The 17,561-nt window shown below is 61.0% G+C and overlaps 1 protein-coding gene across 1 annotated transcript; it reads right to left on the reverse strand.

Annotated features, from left to right (window-relative positions):
* Positions 1-433: 433 nt before the first annotated feature.
* Positions 434-17,561, reverse strand: STX1A (syntaxin 1A). The gene is made up of 13 exons (XM_047089551.1): positions 17,403-17,561; positions 16,538-16,627; positions 11,559-11,661; positions 9,427-9,566; positions 9,294-9,371; positions 8,824-8,923; positions 6,044-6,118; positions 5,249-5,322; positions 5,037-5,145; positions 4,862-4,935; positions 3,959-4,096; positions 2,163-2,273; positions 434-1,911 (listed from the first exon to the last, which is right to left on the reverse strand). The coding sequence occupies exons 1-13, from the start codon at positions 17,559-17,561 to the stop codon at positions 1,834-1,836; spliced, it is 1,329 nt and encodes a 442-aa protein (XP_046945507.1). The 3' UTR covers positions 434-1,833.

Consider the following 17,561-nt stretch of genomic DNA (forward strand, 5'->3'; position numbering starts at 1 on the left):
GCCTCTGGTTGTCTCCCAGTCTGAAGGCGGCATCCAGCCAGGGCCTGGGCTGACCTTTGGCCCTGAGCTACACCAACTGCTGATTGGCCCGCACTCGGTTGCCTTTGGGTGTGTCTCCTGTCCGATTACTAGTGGTCAGGAGAGCAGGCAAGCCTGCCCTGGGGTGCGGGGGAGGGGGGTCTGTAGCAGCAGGCTGAGCAAGTGGGGATCCAGGCCTCATTTGTGGCTACTGGGAAAGCGGAAGGAGGGGTAGATCTGCGCCCTCAGCACGGAAGGGACGGGGCATCAGGCTTTAAGCAGGAGTAGAAACGTTCAGGCTGGGGTGGAGGGGCCAGAGGATCTGGAGGTTGAAGGCCGAGGTGGGAGGCGGGATCCTCTGCCTCTGAACCCCTTCTTCCGGTTAGTGCTGGGCACATTTACCCCCAAGTTCTAAGGCTGTGACCTCATGACAGTAAGAAACCTAGGGCAGAGACACGGTACAGATACAAATGTTTATTCTACATAAAAATTTCACAAAAGGGGCAGCTGGTTGTACCAAGACCTTTGGTGAAGGGGTGGAGGAAGGGAAGTTGCTGTTAAAGAAGGCAGCACGGACAGTGGTCACAGTCACTGGGCAGGAGCAGAGCTGAGGGAAGGCGGGGCACGGATGCGGCCCCATCCCCTACTGCATGCACTCGCATGCACACTCCCTGCCTGTCAACGAGGAAGAGGGGGGCTTGGGTGGGGGCACGTTTCTGACTTGAGAAGCCCCGAGATGGGGAGGAGGGAGGTACTCCTCCCTGGCTGGCTGCTGAATACTGCATCCTAGACACCAGACACCCACGTGGCACATCACTGGGGAACAGCAAGGGCAGGACGCGATTGCAGGCCTGAAGGGACACCTGACTTCCCAGAGCACGAGAGAGCAGGAACCACTGTCCCAAACATGCAACACAATGGCTTGAGGACCTGACTGAGGCCTGCCGGGGAGAGTGGCTGGCCCAGGGTGCAGGCTTCGGCTTATGGCAGAGAACTGACGGGCCCGATCTGCCTCCCTGGCTGGAAGGGTGGCTGGAAACCAGGCACCGGACAGTCTCTTGTGGAATGTTACCTGGGGTCAGGCACAGCCCAAAGGGGTTGCTCCTGGGGTTGCAGGGTTGCGGGAAGGGAGGAGGAGGCAGCCAAGACCCGCTGGACTCTGCCCCTAGGCAGGGGAGGGAGCCTGGTCTCGACAGCCAGAAGCCACCTGGCCACAGCACCCTGAGCCTCCCTGGCAGTGATCAGCTGTTAGAGGCTTAGAGCTGGGCTGTCTCTCAGGGCCACCCCTCCCCTAACCTGAAAAGCAGCACCATGTGGCCAGCTGGTCCCCACCCCTCAGGGGGCTCGGCTTAGGGGGACAGCTGGAGAGGACAGAGGTCAGGGCAGATGGGCCAGTCAGGAGGAGGCAAGGTTGGGGTCCAGAGCGAGCCTCGGTCCCAGGAGAGGGCAGACCCCAGGCTGGAGTGGAATTCGGGAAGGCAGGGGAAGGGGGAGGGGGGAATATGGCTACCCTGGGTGGCACTACCTGGGAAGGGTGAGGCGGCCTGGGCCAGGGCCTGAGTCTGTGCCTTGCTGACCTGCCCCACCCCACTGGCTGTTTCCCAGCCCGGCTCCCCGCTGGCTCCCCGTACAGACACACACACACGGTCACAGAGATCATGCACACGACGGCTCGGGGTGGGGACGGAGGGCCCTGCGGCAGAGAAAGGAGCAGTACGGGGCGGGGAGGAAGGGGCTCCGAGCCAGAAGGCAGCAGCAGCCAAGGGGCCTCCTGAGGGCAGACCATCCCGAGCGGGGTGGCAGGTGGGGTGGTTTCTATCCGAAGATGCCTCCGAAGGTGGAGGCGATGACGATGCCCAGGACCACGCAGCAGATGATGATCATGATCTTCTTCTGCACCGGAGAGGCACAAAGGAGCAGCCTCAGACGAGGGAGGGAGGCCAAGGGCTTGGGTCAGAGCTCTGAGAGGGGTGGCGATGAGGGCTGGGGAAGGTGCAGCCCAGAGGCGGTGACACCAAGAGCTGAAGGCCTCAGGATGGGGGCTCTGCTCAGCTCCGAGGTGGGGGCAAGCGGTCAAGGCAGAGTGGGGAGGGATCTACGGTGGTCCCGGGGCCCTCACGGGAGGGGGCAGGGAGGCTACTGACCCGGCGTGCTTTGCTCTGGTACTTGACGGCCTTCTTGGTGTCAGACACCGCTCTCTCCACGTAGTCCACCGAATGTTCCACGTTGTACTCAATCCTGTCAATCATCTCCCCCTGCAGGGCCAGGGCACTCAAGCTCCAGCAGGGCCCCCCTCAGGGCAGGACTTTGGGGCAGCACCCTGAAGTCAGAGAAAGGAAAGTGGGGGTGTGAGGATGGGGTACAGCCTCTCACCTGTGCCCCTCAGGCCAGGCACCCCGGGGCAGCTCCCTCCTCTCCCTGCAGAGCAGTCATCCTGGGGGAGGGAACTGGCCATGCGGTCTCAGCCAAGGGCATGGGGGCCATGCAGAGGGCGCCGAGCTGGGGCCTGGAGCGCGGCAGAGGGAGGCCGGGGCGGGAGCAGGCGGTCTGGACGGTGTCCCACTCCGTCCTCCGCAGGCACAGTGGTTCTATCCAGCTCTGTCTTCAGTCTTCAACATTCAAGACTCCTCGCCCCCTCCCATAGCCCTTCTGGGCCCCGTAATCCGGTCCCACGCAGCCCCCTGGAGACCACAGCGCTGAGACCCCCAGCAGCAGCTTTGTGACACACGACTGCTCTCTCCGAGTCCACTGCTCCCACTGGCGTCCATACAGCTACGGTCTCTCAGCCACCGGTGGCAGCAGCCTCCTTGTGGCCTCCCTGCTTCCTAACTCTGCCCACACCATGCCCACACTGAAGACCCTCCATCTAGAAGAGAATCCAGGCGTCCAGCACCACTTTCTGCCTCCTCCCTGCCGCCCCTGAGCTCCAACTGCACGGCCTCCTCCTCCGAGAGCCCGGCTCTTGCCAGTCTCAGGACAGTTCTGCTGCTGGTCCCTCTGCCTGGGCCAGCTCTTCACTGTGACCCCGGGAAGTCTTCAGAGCTCAAATGCCACCTCCACAGAGAAGTCTTCCCTGACCACCCCGTCCAAAGTGGCCACCTCAGGGACTCTATTACCGTTACCCCAGCCGTGGCCCTCAGACTGGCAGCATCGGCATCGCCCTTGAAACTGTTAGAAATGCAAATTCCGGGGCGCCTGGGTGGCTCAGTCGTTAGAGCGGCCGACCCTTGATTTCGGCTCAGGTCACGATCTCCCAGTGAGATCGAGCCCCATGTCGGGCTCTGTGCCGACAGCATGGAGCCTGCTCGAGATTCTCTGTCTCCCTCTCAAAATTAACTTGAAAAAAAAAGCAAACTTACAGGCTCCCACCTTGACCTACCAATCTCTGGGAACGGGAACCAGGAAACTTATAAGCCCTCCAAGTGATTCTCGGGCACTTTCAAGTTGGAGAATCACCGCTCATTCACACTGCCTCCTAACATCTGAGCACCTGGCACAACTGGAGAACATTCCATCTGTCATATACTTATGCTGCCCTTTCACCCAACAGACATTAGCTCCGGGAAGCAGGCCCTCAGCTGTCCTGGTCACTGCTATACTTCCAGTTCCTTGAAAAGTGGCCGTCCGCTGTGCCCATGTGACAAACAGCTGATGAATACGATGGGACAAGGCTGGGTAGAGGGCCATGCAGGGCCTGGGGTCCTGGAGGGCCAAGCAGAGCCATGCAGCACTGGGTCCCGGTAGCAGAGCCATGCAGAGGACAGGGTCCTTTAGGTGGGCACGGCCCTGGAGGCAGTTTCAACAGCAGGCGGTTAGTTACCTGGAGACTCGGTCCCTCCCGGGCAGGGCAGCGTGTCAGGCAGAAAGGGTCGGGGTTAGTGCAGCCCTGGGTGCTGCTGTGGGCTGGGGGGCGGAGGGCAGTGGGGCCCTTGGTACTCGCCTGGCTCTCCACAAGCATGGCCATGTCCATGAACATGTCGTGCAGCTCACGGATGCTGTTCTCCAGCTTGATGATCTCACTGTGCCGCGTCTCGATCTCGCTCAGAGCCTGCTTTGAGATGCTGGAGTCCATGATGATCTAGGGGGTGGGAGCAGTGGGCTGGGACCCAGGGGCCTGCTGAAGGGGGCAGGGATGGGGACCAGGGCCAGGACAGCAGGCCAAGGGCAAAGGCAGCTGGGATGGCAGTGGCTCCCTCCTCAGCCACAGCATTCTCCCACTTCCTGCTTGGTTCTTACTAGCCGTTACTTGACTTCTCTGAGATGGATTTCTCCTCCTTAATACGGGGCTAATAACACTCCCCGCCTGTGCCTGCCACATGGTAACTAAGTGGTAGTTCTTGTCACCAGTCTTGTACAGCCCAAGTTGACTGTCCCAAGGACCCAGGCCTTGAACTGCTTTTCTCTCTTCCCCTCTCCTTCTGTTCTGCCTCCCAGAGAGGGTAACTGCCTCTCCCTTCTCTCCTCCTGGAACCCACATCCCCAAGCCGCCTTCCACCCCGTGGCCACCTCCTTCAGAAAGCCCCCCTGCTCAAGCTTCACCTGAATGGAGAGACGGCCAAGGGCACCGTGTTCCCCAGGAAAGGAAAAAGGCCCAGAGGATAGTGGAAGGCACCCCTAGCTGGCAAATGGACAGGAGAAGCAAGGAAGTGGACCTAACTGGGAGGACCCGGGAGACATGGGTCTTAATTCTACCTCCGCCACTAACATTTATGTGGCCTCAGCCTGGTCCCTTTTTCTCTCTGGGACTCCGCCTTCTCTGAGGCTCAAAAGGTGGCTGTGTCCAAATACTGCCCTGTCCCAGCACACCTGGGGGCCCGGTGGGAGGGGTGTGGTGCCCACTCACCCCGGAGGCAAAGATGGCCGGGTTTCCGCTCTCCAGCATGTCCTCCAGCTCCTCACTGGTCGTGGTCCGGCCAGCTGCGAGGAGGGGTCACACCGAGTCCTGCACACCCCGCAGATGGGCGGCGGCCCTGGCCCCGGCCCCGCCCCCAAGCCCCGGCCCCGCCCCGCCAGCTCACTGATCTCCAGCTGCCTCTGGATGCGGCCCTTGCAGCGCTCGCGGTAGTCGGACTGCGTGGCGTTGTACTCGGACATGACCTCCACGAACTTGCGGGACAGCGTGGAGTGCTGGGGATCCGAGGTGGGGGTGCAGGTGTCAGGCCCGGCCCCACCCAACACCAGAGCCTCAAGCGCCCGCCCGCCTGCCCACCCTGAGGCCTGCCTGCGGCACCTGTGTCTTTCGGATCCTCAGGTCTGCGGATGAGCGGTTGAGGCCTTCCTCCTGCTCGATGCTCTGCTCAATGCCTGGGGGAACGAATGGCTGCTGAGCCATAGCCTGTCTCCCTCGCCACTGCCCATCCCCCTGACCCACATGCCCAGGATCTGGCTCAGGACCTCCTCCCCTAGAGAGGATCTCCTGTGGTCTGTAAGTGGGGTCACATGGGAAGCAGAGGAGGAGGGAGCGCGGGACTGATGGGGTTGGGGGGTAAAAAGGGCCCATTCGCATGATGCACGCTTCGGTGTGTGCATACATGCGGCCCATTTGTGAGGCCTCAAGTGCACGCCACGCTATGGGTGTGAATGCCCACTATGCGCTAGGCCTGGTGGCTCAGGCCCACCCTGCCTCCTGTGCGCCCAACAAGGGGCCATGCCCAGAGTGGGGAGGGCCTGGTGGCCACAACCTGCAGAGCACACGGCCCCCAGTCCTGTGCATTTGTGGGGTGGGCACATCTGTGGCGCTGGCCACTCCCTGAACCCTCTTTAGCTGCAGTGGGGGACAATGCTCAGAGGGGAGCACTCCCTCAGTGAAGCCTCAGGCCCCTGCGTCCCCAGGCCCAGCCCAGAGCCTGGCACACACAAGCCTTGCCAGGCAGCAATTGAGGGAATGGGCGCATGATGGCACCCTCATAAAGGAAAGCAAGACCCAATGTACCCTTCAGAGTTAGTGAACCCCTACGGCTACACACAGGAAGCGGGTCCAGAGGGCCCCTCCACCTCCCAGGCAAGGCCTGGAGCCCAGACTCACTCTTTAACTTGGAGCGAACTTTGTTTGCTGTCTTCTTGATGTCAGACATGAGCTCCTCCAGTTCCTCCTTCGTCTCTGGGGAGGCAGAAGGGGTACAGGGTAGACACCTGGGGTTCCCCTGCTGCCTGCCGTTCAGGCGCAGCCTCTGGCCCAGGGGGCCCGGGGGGGGGGGGGGCTCTGGGCAGAGCCTGGGTCCTGGGTCTTCCCCCTTCCCCCGGCTAAGGCTCTGCCTGCCCCTCCGATCCTGGGCGGGGGCCACACCAGCTATCGCCTAGCTCCCTCTGTGCTGCCTTCCGAGGAGCCTCCCTTCCTCCTTTGCTGGCTCTCCCACCCCCTGCAGATAACAGATGGGTCTAAATTTAAGGCAGAAATAATTGTGGAGCAGCTGGCAATGCTGGAGTTGGCGCTGGGGGACATTTACTTGATGCCTGCCTGAGTCGAAGGTGGGGGGAGCGGGCTCACCTAGCGCTACCTGGTAGCTCTGGCGCAGGGGGAAGCGTCCAGCCAAGGGGGTGACAGAGCCAGGGGCCAGAGAGGCCGAAGCAAGCAGCTTGGGTGGGGTAGACCTTGTTCTGCTAGAGTCCCCCCTTCCCAGGTGCTGAGCCCGGCGGGTAGACGGGGGCGTGAGGCACCTGGCCTGGATGGGAGCTGGCGGAGAAGCGCCTCAAAGAGGTGGGCCTCGGCCCACAGTTGGCCGTGAAGCAGCAGGTGGCTGGGCCTAAGAGGGGGAAGTTGGGGGAAGGCCGTGACCTAGTGTTTCTCGGGCCCTTGTTCCAACTGGAACCATCTCTCTAAAGCTGGTAGAGGCCATAGGGGTACTCAGCTTGCTCGACCCCCAGCGAAGGGCTGGCCGGCCAAGGGGGGCCAGGGGGCTGCTCTCCCGTGGGGTGATGCAGCAACGGCTCCGGACAGCGCCCCAGCCTCAGGGCGACCCCAGGGCTCTACTTCCTGGAGAAACCAGGACTGAGCTCCTGGCCGAGCCTTTCTTATCCACCGTCTGTTTTCCTCTGGGGCTGGGGCCTCTCCTGTAAGGGGTTGGGAGGGGCTTATAGCGGTTGATGGGGGGGTGCCTACCAAGTGGATCATGAGGTGGGGGGCTTCGAGGAGCGGAGGAGGGCGCCTCGTTCGTTCAAACAAAGGAAACTTAGTTACCAGCTGCTCTGATGTCTCAGCCGCTTTTGCTCAGACCCAAAATAGCCCGGCCCGGATGGCCGCGCCCAGGGGAGACCGAGCAAGCCTCGGCCTGGGCAAGCCCCCCCGCCCGCTCACTGCCATCTTTCCCAGTCACTCCTTGTTAACGGCGCCCTCTGCCCTAGAAGGAGTCCCCTCCCCATGAGGAATGGCCCGTGAGCCCACATCAGTGACCGCTGGCTGGTCCTGACTGCTCAGCTCACGGTGGCAATTCCTAGCGGGTCGCTACCGACTGTAGGACTCGGGGAGACCTTGTGTGGAAGGTGGCACAGGGGAGCCAAGAGAAACGGACTGGCATCTCCGTTGCCCCACACTCTCCCCGTCTTCCAGCGGGTGACAGGCCAATGCCCGAGCTCTTTCAAGTACTCTGTTCTCACCGGCAGCCCCCTCTCTCATCAGGAGGGGCCCACACGGGGGCCCACACGGACTCAGACACACATGCGCACTAAAACCCACCACGTCACAGCTGCCTTCCCAGACAAACCGCTGGGGAGAGGGCCAATGCATGACGGCCACACCGAATGTGTGCCCTGCCCCGGGTGACCCCTCTCTCCTTCCCACCCATTCCCAGCACAGTCTCCTGGCTCCCAGCGGACTCATTTTGCTTCCCAAGGGCCTGGCACTGGTCTCACGTTCAAGCACTCTTTGGGGCTGTGGAGAGATGTCTTCTGGGCGCTTGAGGACACCAGTGGAACCAGGGCTGAGGGCCTATGGATGGAGACGCACTGCTGTCGAGGACACAGAAACCCAGCCCTGACACTTCGCCTGGCCCACCCAGGGATGGGAGCCTCCCCTTTGCATTCTTGGGGCCCCGTGGGCTGGTGCCTCCCAAAAGGGCTGGAGAGGTGAGGGAGGAGATGAGCAGACAGAAGCTGTGTGCATATATGCACAGTCAACCGTCCAGGTCGCGGGCCGGGACCCCAGCCCTGTCGCGGACTCCCTGGGGCCGAGGGGAAGGAATCTGGGGCCCGCATGCCACCAGCCCCACACAGGGCAGTGCAGCCATCAGCACCTCCCCAGCAACTGTGACGGCAGGGTCAGGAGGACTTGTCTGGGGACAGAGCGGAATGCAGACACACAGAGGCTCCTTGTGCAGAGGGAGAAAGGTGACTTCCTGGAATCCTGATAATGCCCAGCCCCGGGGTACCAGTGGCTGCCAGCTCTTTCCGGAAGCTCCTCCCGCTCGGCCGGCTTGCCCTCCCACGGCGCTGAGCCTCGGCACCGCCATCTGCTCCCCCGGGAGGCTCGGGAAGGGGAGGGGCTGGGCGGGGAGGCTTCCTTGGGAGCTGGGCAGCACCCACCTACCCAGCTTACCTGGAGAGGGTGGGGCTGGCGCCCGATGCCACCCAGGCCCCAGGATGGCCGCCCCACTCCGCACAAGTCCGCGTGGGACCCGGGCGCTGAACCCCGCCCCACGCCTGGGCCAACTGTGTTTCCCGAAGCTTTCCACAGGGGCCCTCCCCGTCCCGGCCACGCCAAGGTACCCCTCTGCCGACCAACGGTGAGGGTGCTGGGGTTCCGGGAGCCCCTCCCGGGCAGCAGCGCCTTCCTGGAGGCCCCAAACCCGCCCCTCGGTCCTCCACACTCACTCTCGTCAGGGTTGGGGGAGGCCAGGATGGCACTGTGCTTCCGCTTCACCTCCTCCACGTTCTCCGAGATCTTGTCAATGAAGCCACGGATCTCCTCCACCTGCGCACCAGGGCCAGGCAGGCAGGGGGAGATCCAGGGAGGGGGCTCGTGGGCCCGGGGCTGGCCCAGACTGGGGCTGGCAGTCAGGTTCAGGGAGAGGCTGGACCAGGCTTCGGGAAGCGGGGCAGGGGGGAGGGGAGCAGTGGGGGCAGGGACTCCAACTATCCTTCTAGAACGGGATGGGGAGGAGTGGGCGAGTCCAATCCTAAACTCTGCTCCCCTCTGAGCTTCAGTCTATTCTCCCTCAGAATGGCTCTGTTATTTGGTGTAAGGGCCCTGGGCCTGACTCAGAGGACGGATGTGGGCCCCCCCCCGCCCCGAGTTCTGCCTTGGAGGTCTGCCCAAGGAGGTGGGGTGTGCTGGCTCCCACCTGTTCAAAGAACTCATCCATGAAGCCATCTCGGTCCACGGTGACAGTGACATCGTCATCATCATCGCTGTCCTTGGCCTGCACAGGGGTGTGGACACATGAGCGGACCTGTGGTGGGCCCACTGGGGCCCGCTGGACCTGGGGCCACAAACTGCCCCGCATCTATACTCAGCAGCTCAGCTCCAGGGCCCTGACCACTGCCCTCCGTCATCTTGGCAGGGACGAGGTCCGGCTGTGCCCTCGGCTCCCGGCCACAGTGAGGCCTGGAGGACCCTGGGGGACCAGCATGAGGAGAGAGGCCTGGCCTGTCGAATTGGTGACCGGACCGGGTCTCCACCTCTAGGCCAGGGATTCCTTCCTTTACCCAGCTGCCTGCCCCTTCCCCACAGGACTGGGGTCCTCCCAGTATGCCCCTCACCCTAGGGCACAGCTGGGAAGGCTGGGTCCCCTGGCCAGTGGCCCCAACTCACAGACCTGGCCTGAGACAGGCTGCCTGGAAGCCATTCTTCTCTCCTTTCTGGGCCTGAAGGTTTTAATTAAGATGGGGCCCAAAGTTCCCGAGTTCCCTTTCTTAGGGGCACCCGGGAAGGGGAGGCCCATGTGCCAACAACACCTGCCTCTAAAAAGGTAGCATGACTCAGAAAGAGGCCGTCCCACAGCCCCTCAGGCAGGCCTGAGAGACACTGCCTGCACGGGGCTCTGTGAACTCTGTTCTCTCCTTGTCATTCTTTTTTTCCTTTTAATTAAAAAAAATTTTTTTTAATGTTTATTTATTTTTGAGAGAGAGGGAGAGTGCCAGTGGAGGAGGGACAGAGGGAAAGGGAGATAGAGGGTCCAAAGTGGGCTCCACACTGATAGCAGAGAGACTGGCACGGAGCTCGAACCCATGAACTGTGAGATCGTGACCTGAGCTGAAGTTAGACGCTTAACCGACTGAGCCACCCAGGCGCCCCTCTTCTTGTCATTCTTGACATCAGACCTCGATCCTCTTTCCCTCCAGGCTCAGAGGTGGGCCTGGCAAGACCAGTCATGTCACTTGGCTCAGGGGCTGCCCTAGGCCCCAGCTACAGGTGCAGCCGCACCCCACCACCCTGAGAGCAGCTGTATAAAAGCCCCCCACCCTGGGGGGCGGGGTAATTACACCTCTGACTTCCCAGTGCACTGGCCGTGCTCATTACTGTCCGCCTTAGGCGCCTGCAGTCGCCAGGGGCAGCCCACTCTGTTGGCAAGGGCAAGTCCGTCTCCACAGCCAAAGCCAGGATACCCAGGGCAGGACCGGCCTCGCCCTGGACTGGGGATCTCAGGCTTGGTCACATCTCATATCTTAGCACCCCACAGGGCAGGCATGAGCTGGCTCAGCACTGGCGTTCACCTCAATCTCTCTTACATCAGGGTCAGAGCCAAGGATAGGGGCAGGTGGAGGTCGAGGGTCGGTGAAGCTGAGGGACCCCGAGGGCTGGGCCCAGCTAGCCTGCTGGGGAGGGACCCAGGTTCTGCACCCAGCAGGGGCTGACTGAGGGACCTGCCCTCTGGGTCTGTCTGCTCCTGTTTGCAGTGGGGACAGCGATGTCAGGCCGCAGGGACAGAGGGCAGAGAAAGGGTGGGAAAGCACAGCATGTTCTGTAAAGGGCTGTGCCCCTGGGGCTCTCGGGGTCCTACTGCCCCACCGGAGTGGGACCAACCAGGAGACGGGGTTGGTTGGGAGCTTCCTGGAGGCGGCTCTGACAGGCCCCTCTCATCAAGAGATCACACCTCCTCCCCCAGCAGCTAAAATAAATCCTCGCTCCCACAAGTGTCTGTGGCTGCTACCAGGTGGCCCCCTCCCCCCAACCGAGCCCACCTATAGACAAAGAAAATCTAGGAGCCATTTCTACACTTTTGGGCCTTGCCAGGCCCGGGAGCTAAGCTGGAAGAGCACTCCCTAGGGAAACTGAGGCAGAGTGCAGTCTGGAGGAGCCCAGGTCCCCCTTCAGGGCAGGCTGCCAGCTTGGGAGGTGGCCCTAGGAGCGCCTGCCATTCAGCACCCTGCCCTGTCTTTTTGGTGTCTAGAGAGGGACAAGGGTGGACAGGAAAGGACTGAGGAGAATTTTCCAGCTCCCCTCCCAGAAAGAGGAATGACTGGCGGGGGCCAAAGACAAGGGCATCAGAGTTTCCAAGGATGAGAGTCGCTGCCAGAGACCCCTGGGATCTGGGCTGATGGCTCTCCCCGGGCCTCAGCTTGCCCATCTGTAAAATGAGGATCTCCATGCATCCAGGAGCTTTGACCTGCTCCCTCCACAGCCTCCCCAGAAGACTGAAGAAGCCTGGCCTCAGGCAGTTTCTCCAGCACAGGGTTGGCAGGAAAGACGCCCACGCTCTCCTCCAGGCCCTGTGTCAATGAGGGCAGAGCTGAGGAAGGGGATACCTGGGGCCAGGGCCTGGTGGGGGCCCCCAGGTTGGGGTCTGTCCCGAAGGTGGCGTTCAGATTAGCCCCAAAGCTGGTTGGAGGGTTTAGGGCCTGACTTCACAGGCTCGGTCACACCAGTGGTGGCTCCAAGCAAAACCCTGAGGGGATTCTCCACGGGGACCCCTTCCTTACCAAGTCTCAGCACTTCTTCCTCTCGGGACTTTTCGCCCACCACCCTTCATCACCTCACTGCTGCAGCCTAAAACTGGACCCAGCACGCCCCACCTATAACCACTTCCCTGCTTCGATGACCCACCCAACTGTCTTCCCTTTCCCCATGCAATTCCCTCTGCCTGGAATGCCGATTCCATGAAGCTGGCATTCATTCCCCTCATCCTTGGATGCTGCCTCCTTCCAGAAGCCTTCCCCAGCTCCCCACTATCTTGTTCCTCTGCTTTCCCCTGCACTATTCCCTTCTCTACTGGAACCACAACCACAGACTCTCAGGCCCTGAGGGACCTGAAAAATCACCTTGGCCTCAGCTTCCAGACTCAGCTTGCACACCTCCTGTGATGGTGAGCTTACTACCTTTCCTGGGCAGCTCTGCCCATCTTGGGCTGCCCCAATTGTCCCTTTCCTGTACAGTTTGGCCCTAGGCCATAAAGAACCTGTTGGTGCCCTCTCCTTGGGCTGGACTTGCTAGAGATCTAAAGACAGCATCAGCATCTTCTCTGGGTTTTTCTACTCATGTTGGCTATTCCCTTCCCCTCAGATCCTTCCTAGGGCCCGAAGTTGCAGTCCTTGCCCCAGACTTACTTGGTTCAGCCTCTATCTTCTCCTGCAGTACATGATACAGACTGAATTTGCTGCTGATTGTGGTCTGAATGGTACCAAAGAGCTGACCCATCCCCTCCCTCTTTTTATGTGGTCTACCTCTGTTAATGCAACCAGAAATCAGTACGATATATGATATATGACCGTATCAGTGATCATATAGCACTTCCTGCCCAGGAAAACCCCAAGCCCTTCCCCACCACTGTCTACTTGGTTGGATTTTAGGCTCAAGCGAAGGACTTTTTTTTCTGTTTCATTTATTCATTTGTTCAGATCCTTATTCTACTTTGTGAGAATCTGATGGCTCATGATTTTGCTGCCCCCCCGCAACCTCATCCACATCTAGGCCGGTGCCCTGTGGCACCTTTCTAGAGACATCCTCCAGGTTAACTAAGACTGAGGTCAGGTCTCATGGGACACTGAGTAAATGACAAGCCCCAAACCCAGACACGCTCCTGACCCAAAAGGAAGTAGGAAGTAGGCTGGTGTGCTATCTCCCAGTGTCTGGGGATGGTCAGGGCAGACATCACCTACATGCACACAGGGGCCACCCAGATAGTTTTAAATCATGAGGGCCCTGGCTCCCTTAGAAATCTGCCAGCCTTCTGCGAGTGACAGTCACAGCTCCAGAAAGAGGGCTGGACTAGACTGGAGACTTGAGGGTCCCCAGTGGCAGCTGGAGGTGGCAGCTGGAGCCTGGAGTGGTCACAAGCTGGAAGCTACAAACATCTTTAGAAAAAACCCACCCAGGCATCCTGTGATGTACCCTACCTGCCATCTGGCCCAAACGAGGTTCCACCTCTTTCTCCTGAGCCCCCATTCCCGAGGACCCTCAAATCAGAAACCGGGGTACATTCACATTCTTCCTTTTCTTCTCACATCCAACCAATATTTTACTTGTCATGATGTTTTTTTGTTCATCCCTCCATGGTTCTCAACCCTGTTCCAGGACCATAATTCCTTGGGGGCTTAAAAAACCCCCACCAGCTTCCAGGACTCTATCCTAGAGAGATTGAATTGGACTTTCAGGGGGTGGGGCTGGGGAGGCTGTTTTTAAAAAGCTCCGCCCCCCCCCCCCCCCCAGGGGTTGAGAACCACTGGTCTGGTCTTACTCCTCTCCATAGGCTCTGGCCCAAGCAATCAGGAATGAAAGCCGCACTTGGGAGAAGCCCCAACCTTCTAGTGGAGGCCAGACAGCCCTGGTGGTCTCTCCTGGCAGAGGCTCCAGGATTCCAGGATACCTTCCTGGAAACAAAAGTGATTCTTCCAAGAGCCTCGGAGGCCAGGCAGCCTCCAGGCCTGTCCCCAGGGATGGAGAGTGGGAGGCCAGCCAGCAGGGCTGATTCATTCCTCCTGAGCAGGAGTTGCTGTTGTCTGCCTCGAGGACTATATTCCCCCCCCTCCTTTTTAATGACGAATCAAAGTCAATACCACCAGAGCGGACAGACCCAGAGCTGAGTCAGGGGTATGCGAGGCCAAGCTGCATCCCCAGTAAAGAAGGGCTCCCCGCATCTGATCCCTTCCCCCTCTCTGCATCCTGTGTGTGCCCTTCACCAGATCCCTGCCCCTTAGCAGGCCCCCAGGGCAGCTCCAGGAGGCAGCCTCAGCCCCAGGAGATGAGCTGGCCTCTGCCCGGCACCCTCCAACACATGGTGTGACCTTAGATAACACCCTGGCCCCTTCCAGACCTCAGCTTTCCAATCTGTGAAAGGGGAGGTTGGACTAGACAGTCCCTGGAGGTCGTTCCGGCTGCACCCCAGATGAAAATGTGCCCAAATTCGCTGCACCCCAAGGAGGTCAGAGGAGGGAAGGAGGCCTACTCTTACATCCCCATTTCTTCCACTCTGCAAGGCGGATCCCACTCGCTCCACTGTATGGGTGAAATGGGCACAGAGAGCTTAAGGCAAGAACCTGCCTGGTGTTGCCTAGGGCACCCTGTCTCTTCCCGGCAATGAGAGAGAAAAGGGGAACTGGGGGACAGAGGGGCCCACGGGGTTTTCCCTTCCGGGCCTGCCCCTGCTCTCCAGTGAGCAGGCGTCAGACCACCCACCACTCTCGGTTGGGCATCCCAACCTCTCTGCCTTTACTCGTGCGGGTCTCTCCTTTTGGACCACCTTTCCTCCCCCCATCTAAATCCAACTCCTCTTTCTGGGCCACCCCAAGTTCTCTTCTCCCAGGGTCTGGCTGCCCCAACACTCCCTCCTCTCCATCCTCTGGCTTCCGCAGCAGGCCTCCTGTGTCGCACACGACTCGGGACAAAGATAAACACCGTCCTGGGCTCGGGGAGGGGTAGGTCTGAGAACTTCTGGTTCTCAGAAAGAAAACCAGAGAGGCCTCTGAATTGGGGGAAGGAGGCAGCTGCGTGCCAGATGCGGCTGCCCAGGGACACTTTGCCCCAAGTCTCTCTGGCTGTGTGCCCCTGGGCTAGTCTTTGCCCCTCTTAGGCCCTTGGGTTGCCCTTTTGATCTCTGAGGGCCCCCAATGATCCCTTCGGTCTGTCTGCACAACTAGAGAATCAGCCTTATGAGTGATGGGAGAGGCTGGAGGGCTGGGCCTGGCCTGCAGAGCGCTGAGGAAATGCGCCAGCTCCTTCCCCAAGTGTGACTTTTATAAATAAGCTCCCTTTGCCTTCCTTCCAAATGTGGTGGCGTTGGGTGGGGAAGGAGGAGGGGGGAGAAGGGAGGGAGGGTTGGTGGTGGTGCAAGTCACTGTCCCGAGCACCACCTCTGTCCAGCCCAGCCAGTACCGGCCTCTTGGGTCCTGGGGATTCTAATCTGAAAATTCTGGCTCCTGGGGTTCAAGGTCTCCCCGAAATACGGAGGCGACTCAGGAGACCTGTGACTACCTCTTGCCCTGAGAAACTGGGTTCTAGGTGTCTCATCTCTGCTATATAGCTGGGAACTCAAGGCCCGGAGGGGGACTTGTGGGAAACGATAGCCCCCCACAGACTACCTGTTCCACCCCACACAGTGTGGGCTCCTGGAGGTTGCAAGAAACGCCCAATGGGCAGGGCCACCCAGCAGTGGATACAGCAAACCTCCATGGGTTCTGACTGCCTGAGGGGTGGGGTCTAGAGAGGAAGCCCCCCTCAATTCACAGAGAAGCCAGGCCTCACCCTCTAGGGGACCACGCTGGCTAGTGTTTATGTGTATGTGGGGGGTGGGGTGGGGGTGAGGGGTCACAGAGCCACATACCGGAGCCAAACACCTGGGTTCAACCTCCCTACAACCCTAGCTCTCCTGGCGGTTCCCCGCCCAGCCAGGCCTAAGTCTATCTTCGGGACTAGGCTCTCTTGTGTCTCAGTTTCCCCTTTATCAGAGGGGATGAAGGCTGATGAGCCACAGATCCTGTCACACGGAAAGGACTGCGTTTCCCTGACCACTTGGTTCCCACATATACTGTCGTCTGACCCACCAGGCACCCAAACATCAGCAAACGCACCACGTGGACATACATCGCCAAGATAACATTCTTTCTGACTCAACGTAGCACAGGAAGCTTGAGGGCAACCGCAAGGGCTGGCGGGGGAAGTGTTTAGACATCATATATGACATGAGGGACCATCTTCTTCCTTTGAAACCTCGTGGGGTTTACCCTAGGGGCCGGGCACTTGGCCAGGAATAAAAGGTCTGATGGGAGGGTGGGGCCGGTAGCCAGAGCCAGGGGGAGATAGAGGCTGGATGGTACAGGTCGCAGCTCCGCGCTGCCCAGGACACAGGACTGGTATAATGGGGGAGACGGGGCACAAACGCGGGGAGCCTCTGGACAGAGAGGTCAGGCCATGAGATCAAAAGCCCAAAGCACACTTGAAACTTTCCCTATGAGAGGACCTATGTCTCTGGCTCCAGGTGGGGCAGCAGGGGGAGGGCTCTGAGGGGCCACCGAGCTAGCGGGCCCCCCCCCACCCTAGATCAGTGGTACGGGAAGGGCACCTGCCAGCCAGCAGGGTGGTCAACTAGGGGATCAGACAAGGGTCAGCCTGGTCTAGAGTCCTCATGTCCCCCTCCCCACAGGCAGGCTTCACTTCCTTCACTGCTCCCGCGGGGCCCCCAGGCTTGCCATCTCTAAGGGCAAAGGTGAGAATGCCCGGGTAAACGTCAGCGGCCACGGGAGGCTGGGGAGGGGGGTGCATGAGAAACAGGCGGCAGGGCTCTGGGTCAGGGCTGGGAAAGGGTGGGCTCTGGTCAGAACCTTTGCGCATCCTCTTACTCCCCACGAACCCCGCCCCGGGAGCCACACCCCGGGGGCCCCGAGACACAGGTGGAAAAATAGACAGGTTCAGGTTGGAACCAGACCAGGAACCCGGGAAGGGTCTGAAAACACCACCAGGGTCGGGGTTGCTCGGGGGCTAGGAAGGTGGACCGGAGGATGGGGGGCGAATCTGACCCCTCTGGGACCTGGGCGGGCAGCAGACCCCGAGCGTGACCGGGATGGGGAGCCACAGGTGATGGGAGCTACAGGTGACGGGGGCGGCCCGCGGGACAGCGCCAGCCCGAAGAGCCCAGCCCCACCCGGCGGCCCGGTTTCCGCAGCGCCCCGCAGCTGGGCTCTGAGCAGGGGACCGCCCCCGGCCCCTTCCCGCTGCGGTCCCGCCGTCTGTCTCTACCAGTGCGGGGGACAGGAGGGTCGGTGATGAGGCACAGTGTGGGGACAGAGACGGGACCTGCTCCGCGCGGGCTACGGGAGAGGTCAGCCCTCTGTCCCGCCACCGGTATCCGATAATAGCCCTCCGACCCCTCAAAACAAGGGGGCGCCGAAAAGTTTATCCAGGATCCCGGGCTCCGGCCGCCAGCCCGCGGGCCCATGGCGCCGAGCTCACGCGAGCCCGTGACCCCCAGTGGGTCCGAGGGGCGGGACCCGGAGGGGGGTCGCGGTCCTCGGCTCCGCACTGCTCCTTCCCGCCGGGTCGGGGACACAGGGGCTGTCGCCGGGTGGCCGCCGAGGCCGGGCGGGGAGCGGGCGGCGCGCCGGGCGCGGGCGGCGAGCGGCGAGCGGCGACGCGCTGGGGCCGGACTCACCGTGCGGAGCTCCTGGGTTCGGTCCTTCAT

The sequence above is a fragment of the Lynx rufus genome, unplaced genomic scaffold, assembly GCF_022079265.1.
Source record: "Lynx rufus isolate CCGP_SWC_20201006 ecotype Redwood Valley unplaced genomic scaffold, mLynRuf1.p SCAF_27, whole genome shotgun sequence".
In the NCBI taxonomy this organism is placed as follows: Eukaryota; Metazoa; Chordata; class Mammalia; order Carnivora; family Felidae; genus Lynx; species Lynx rufus.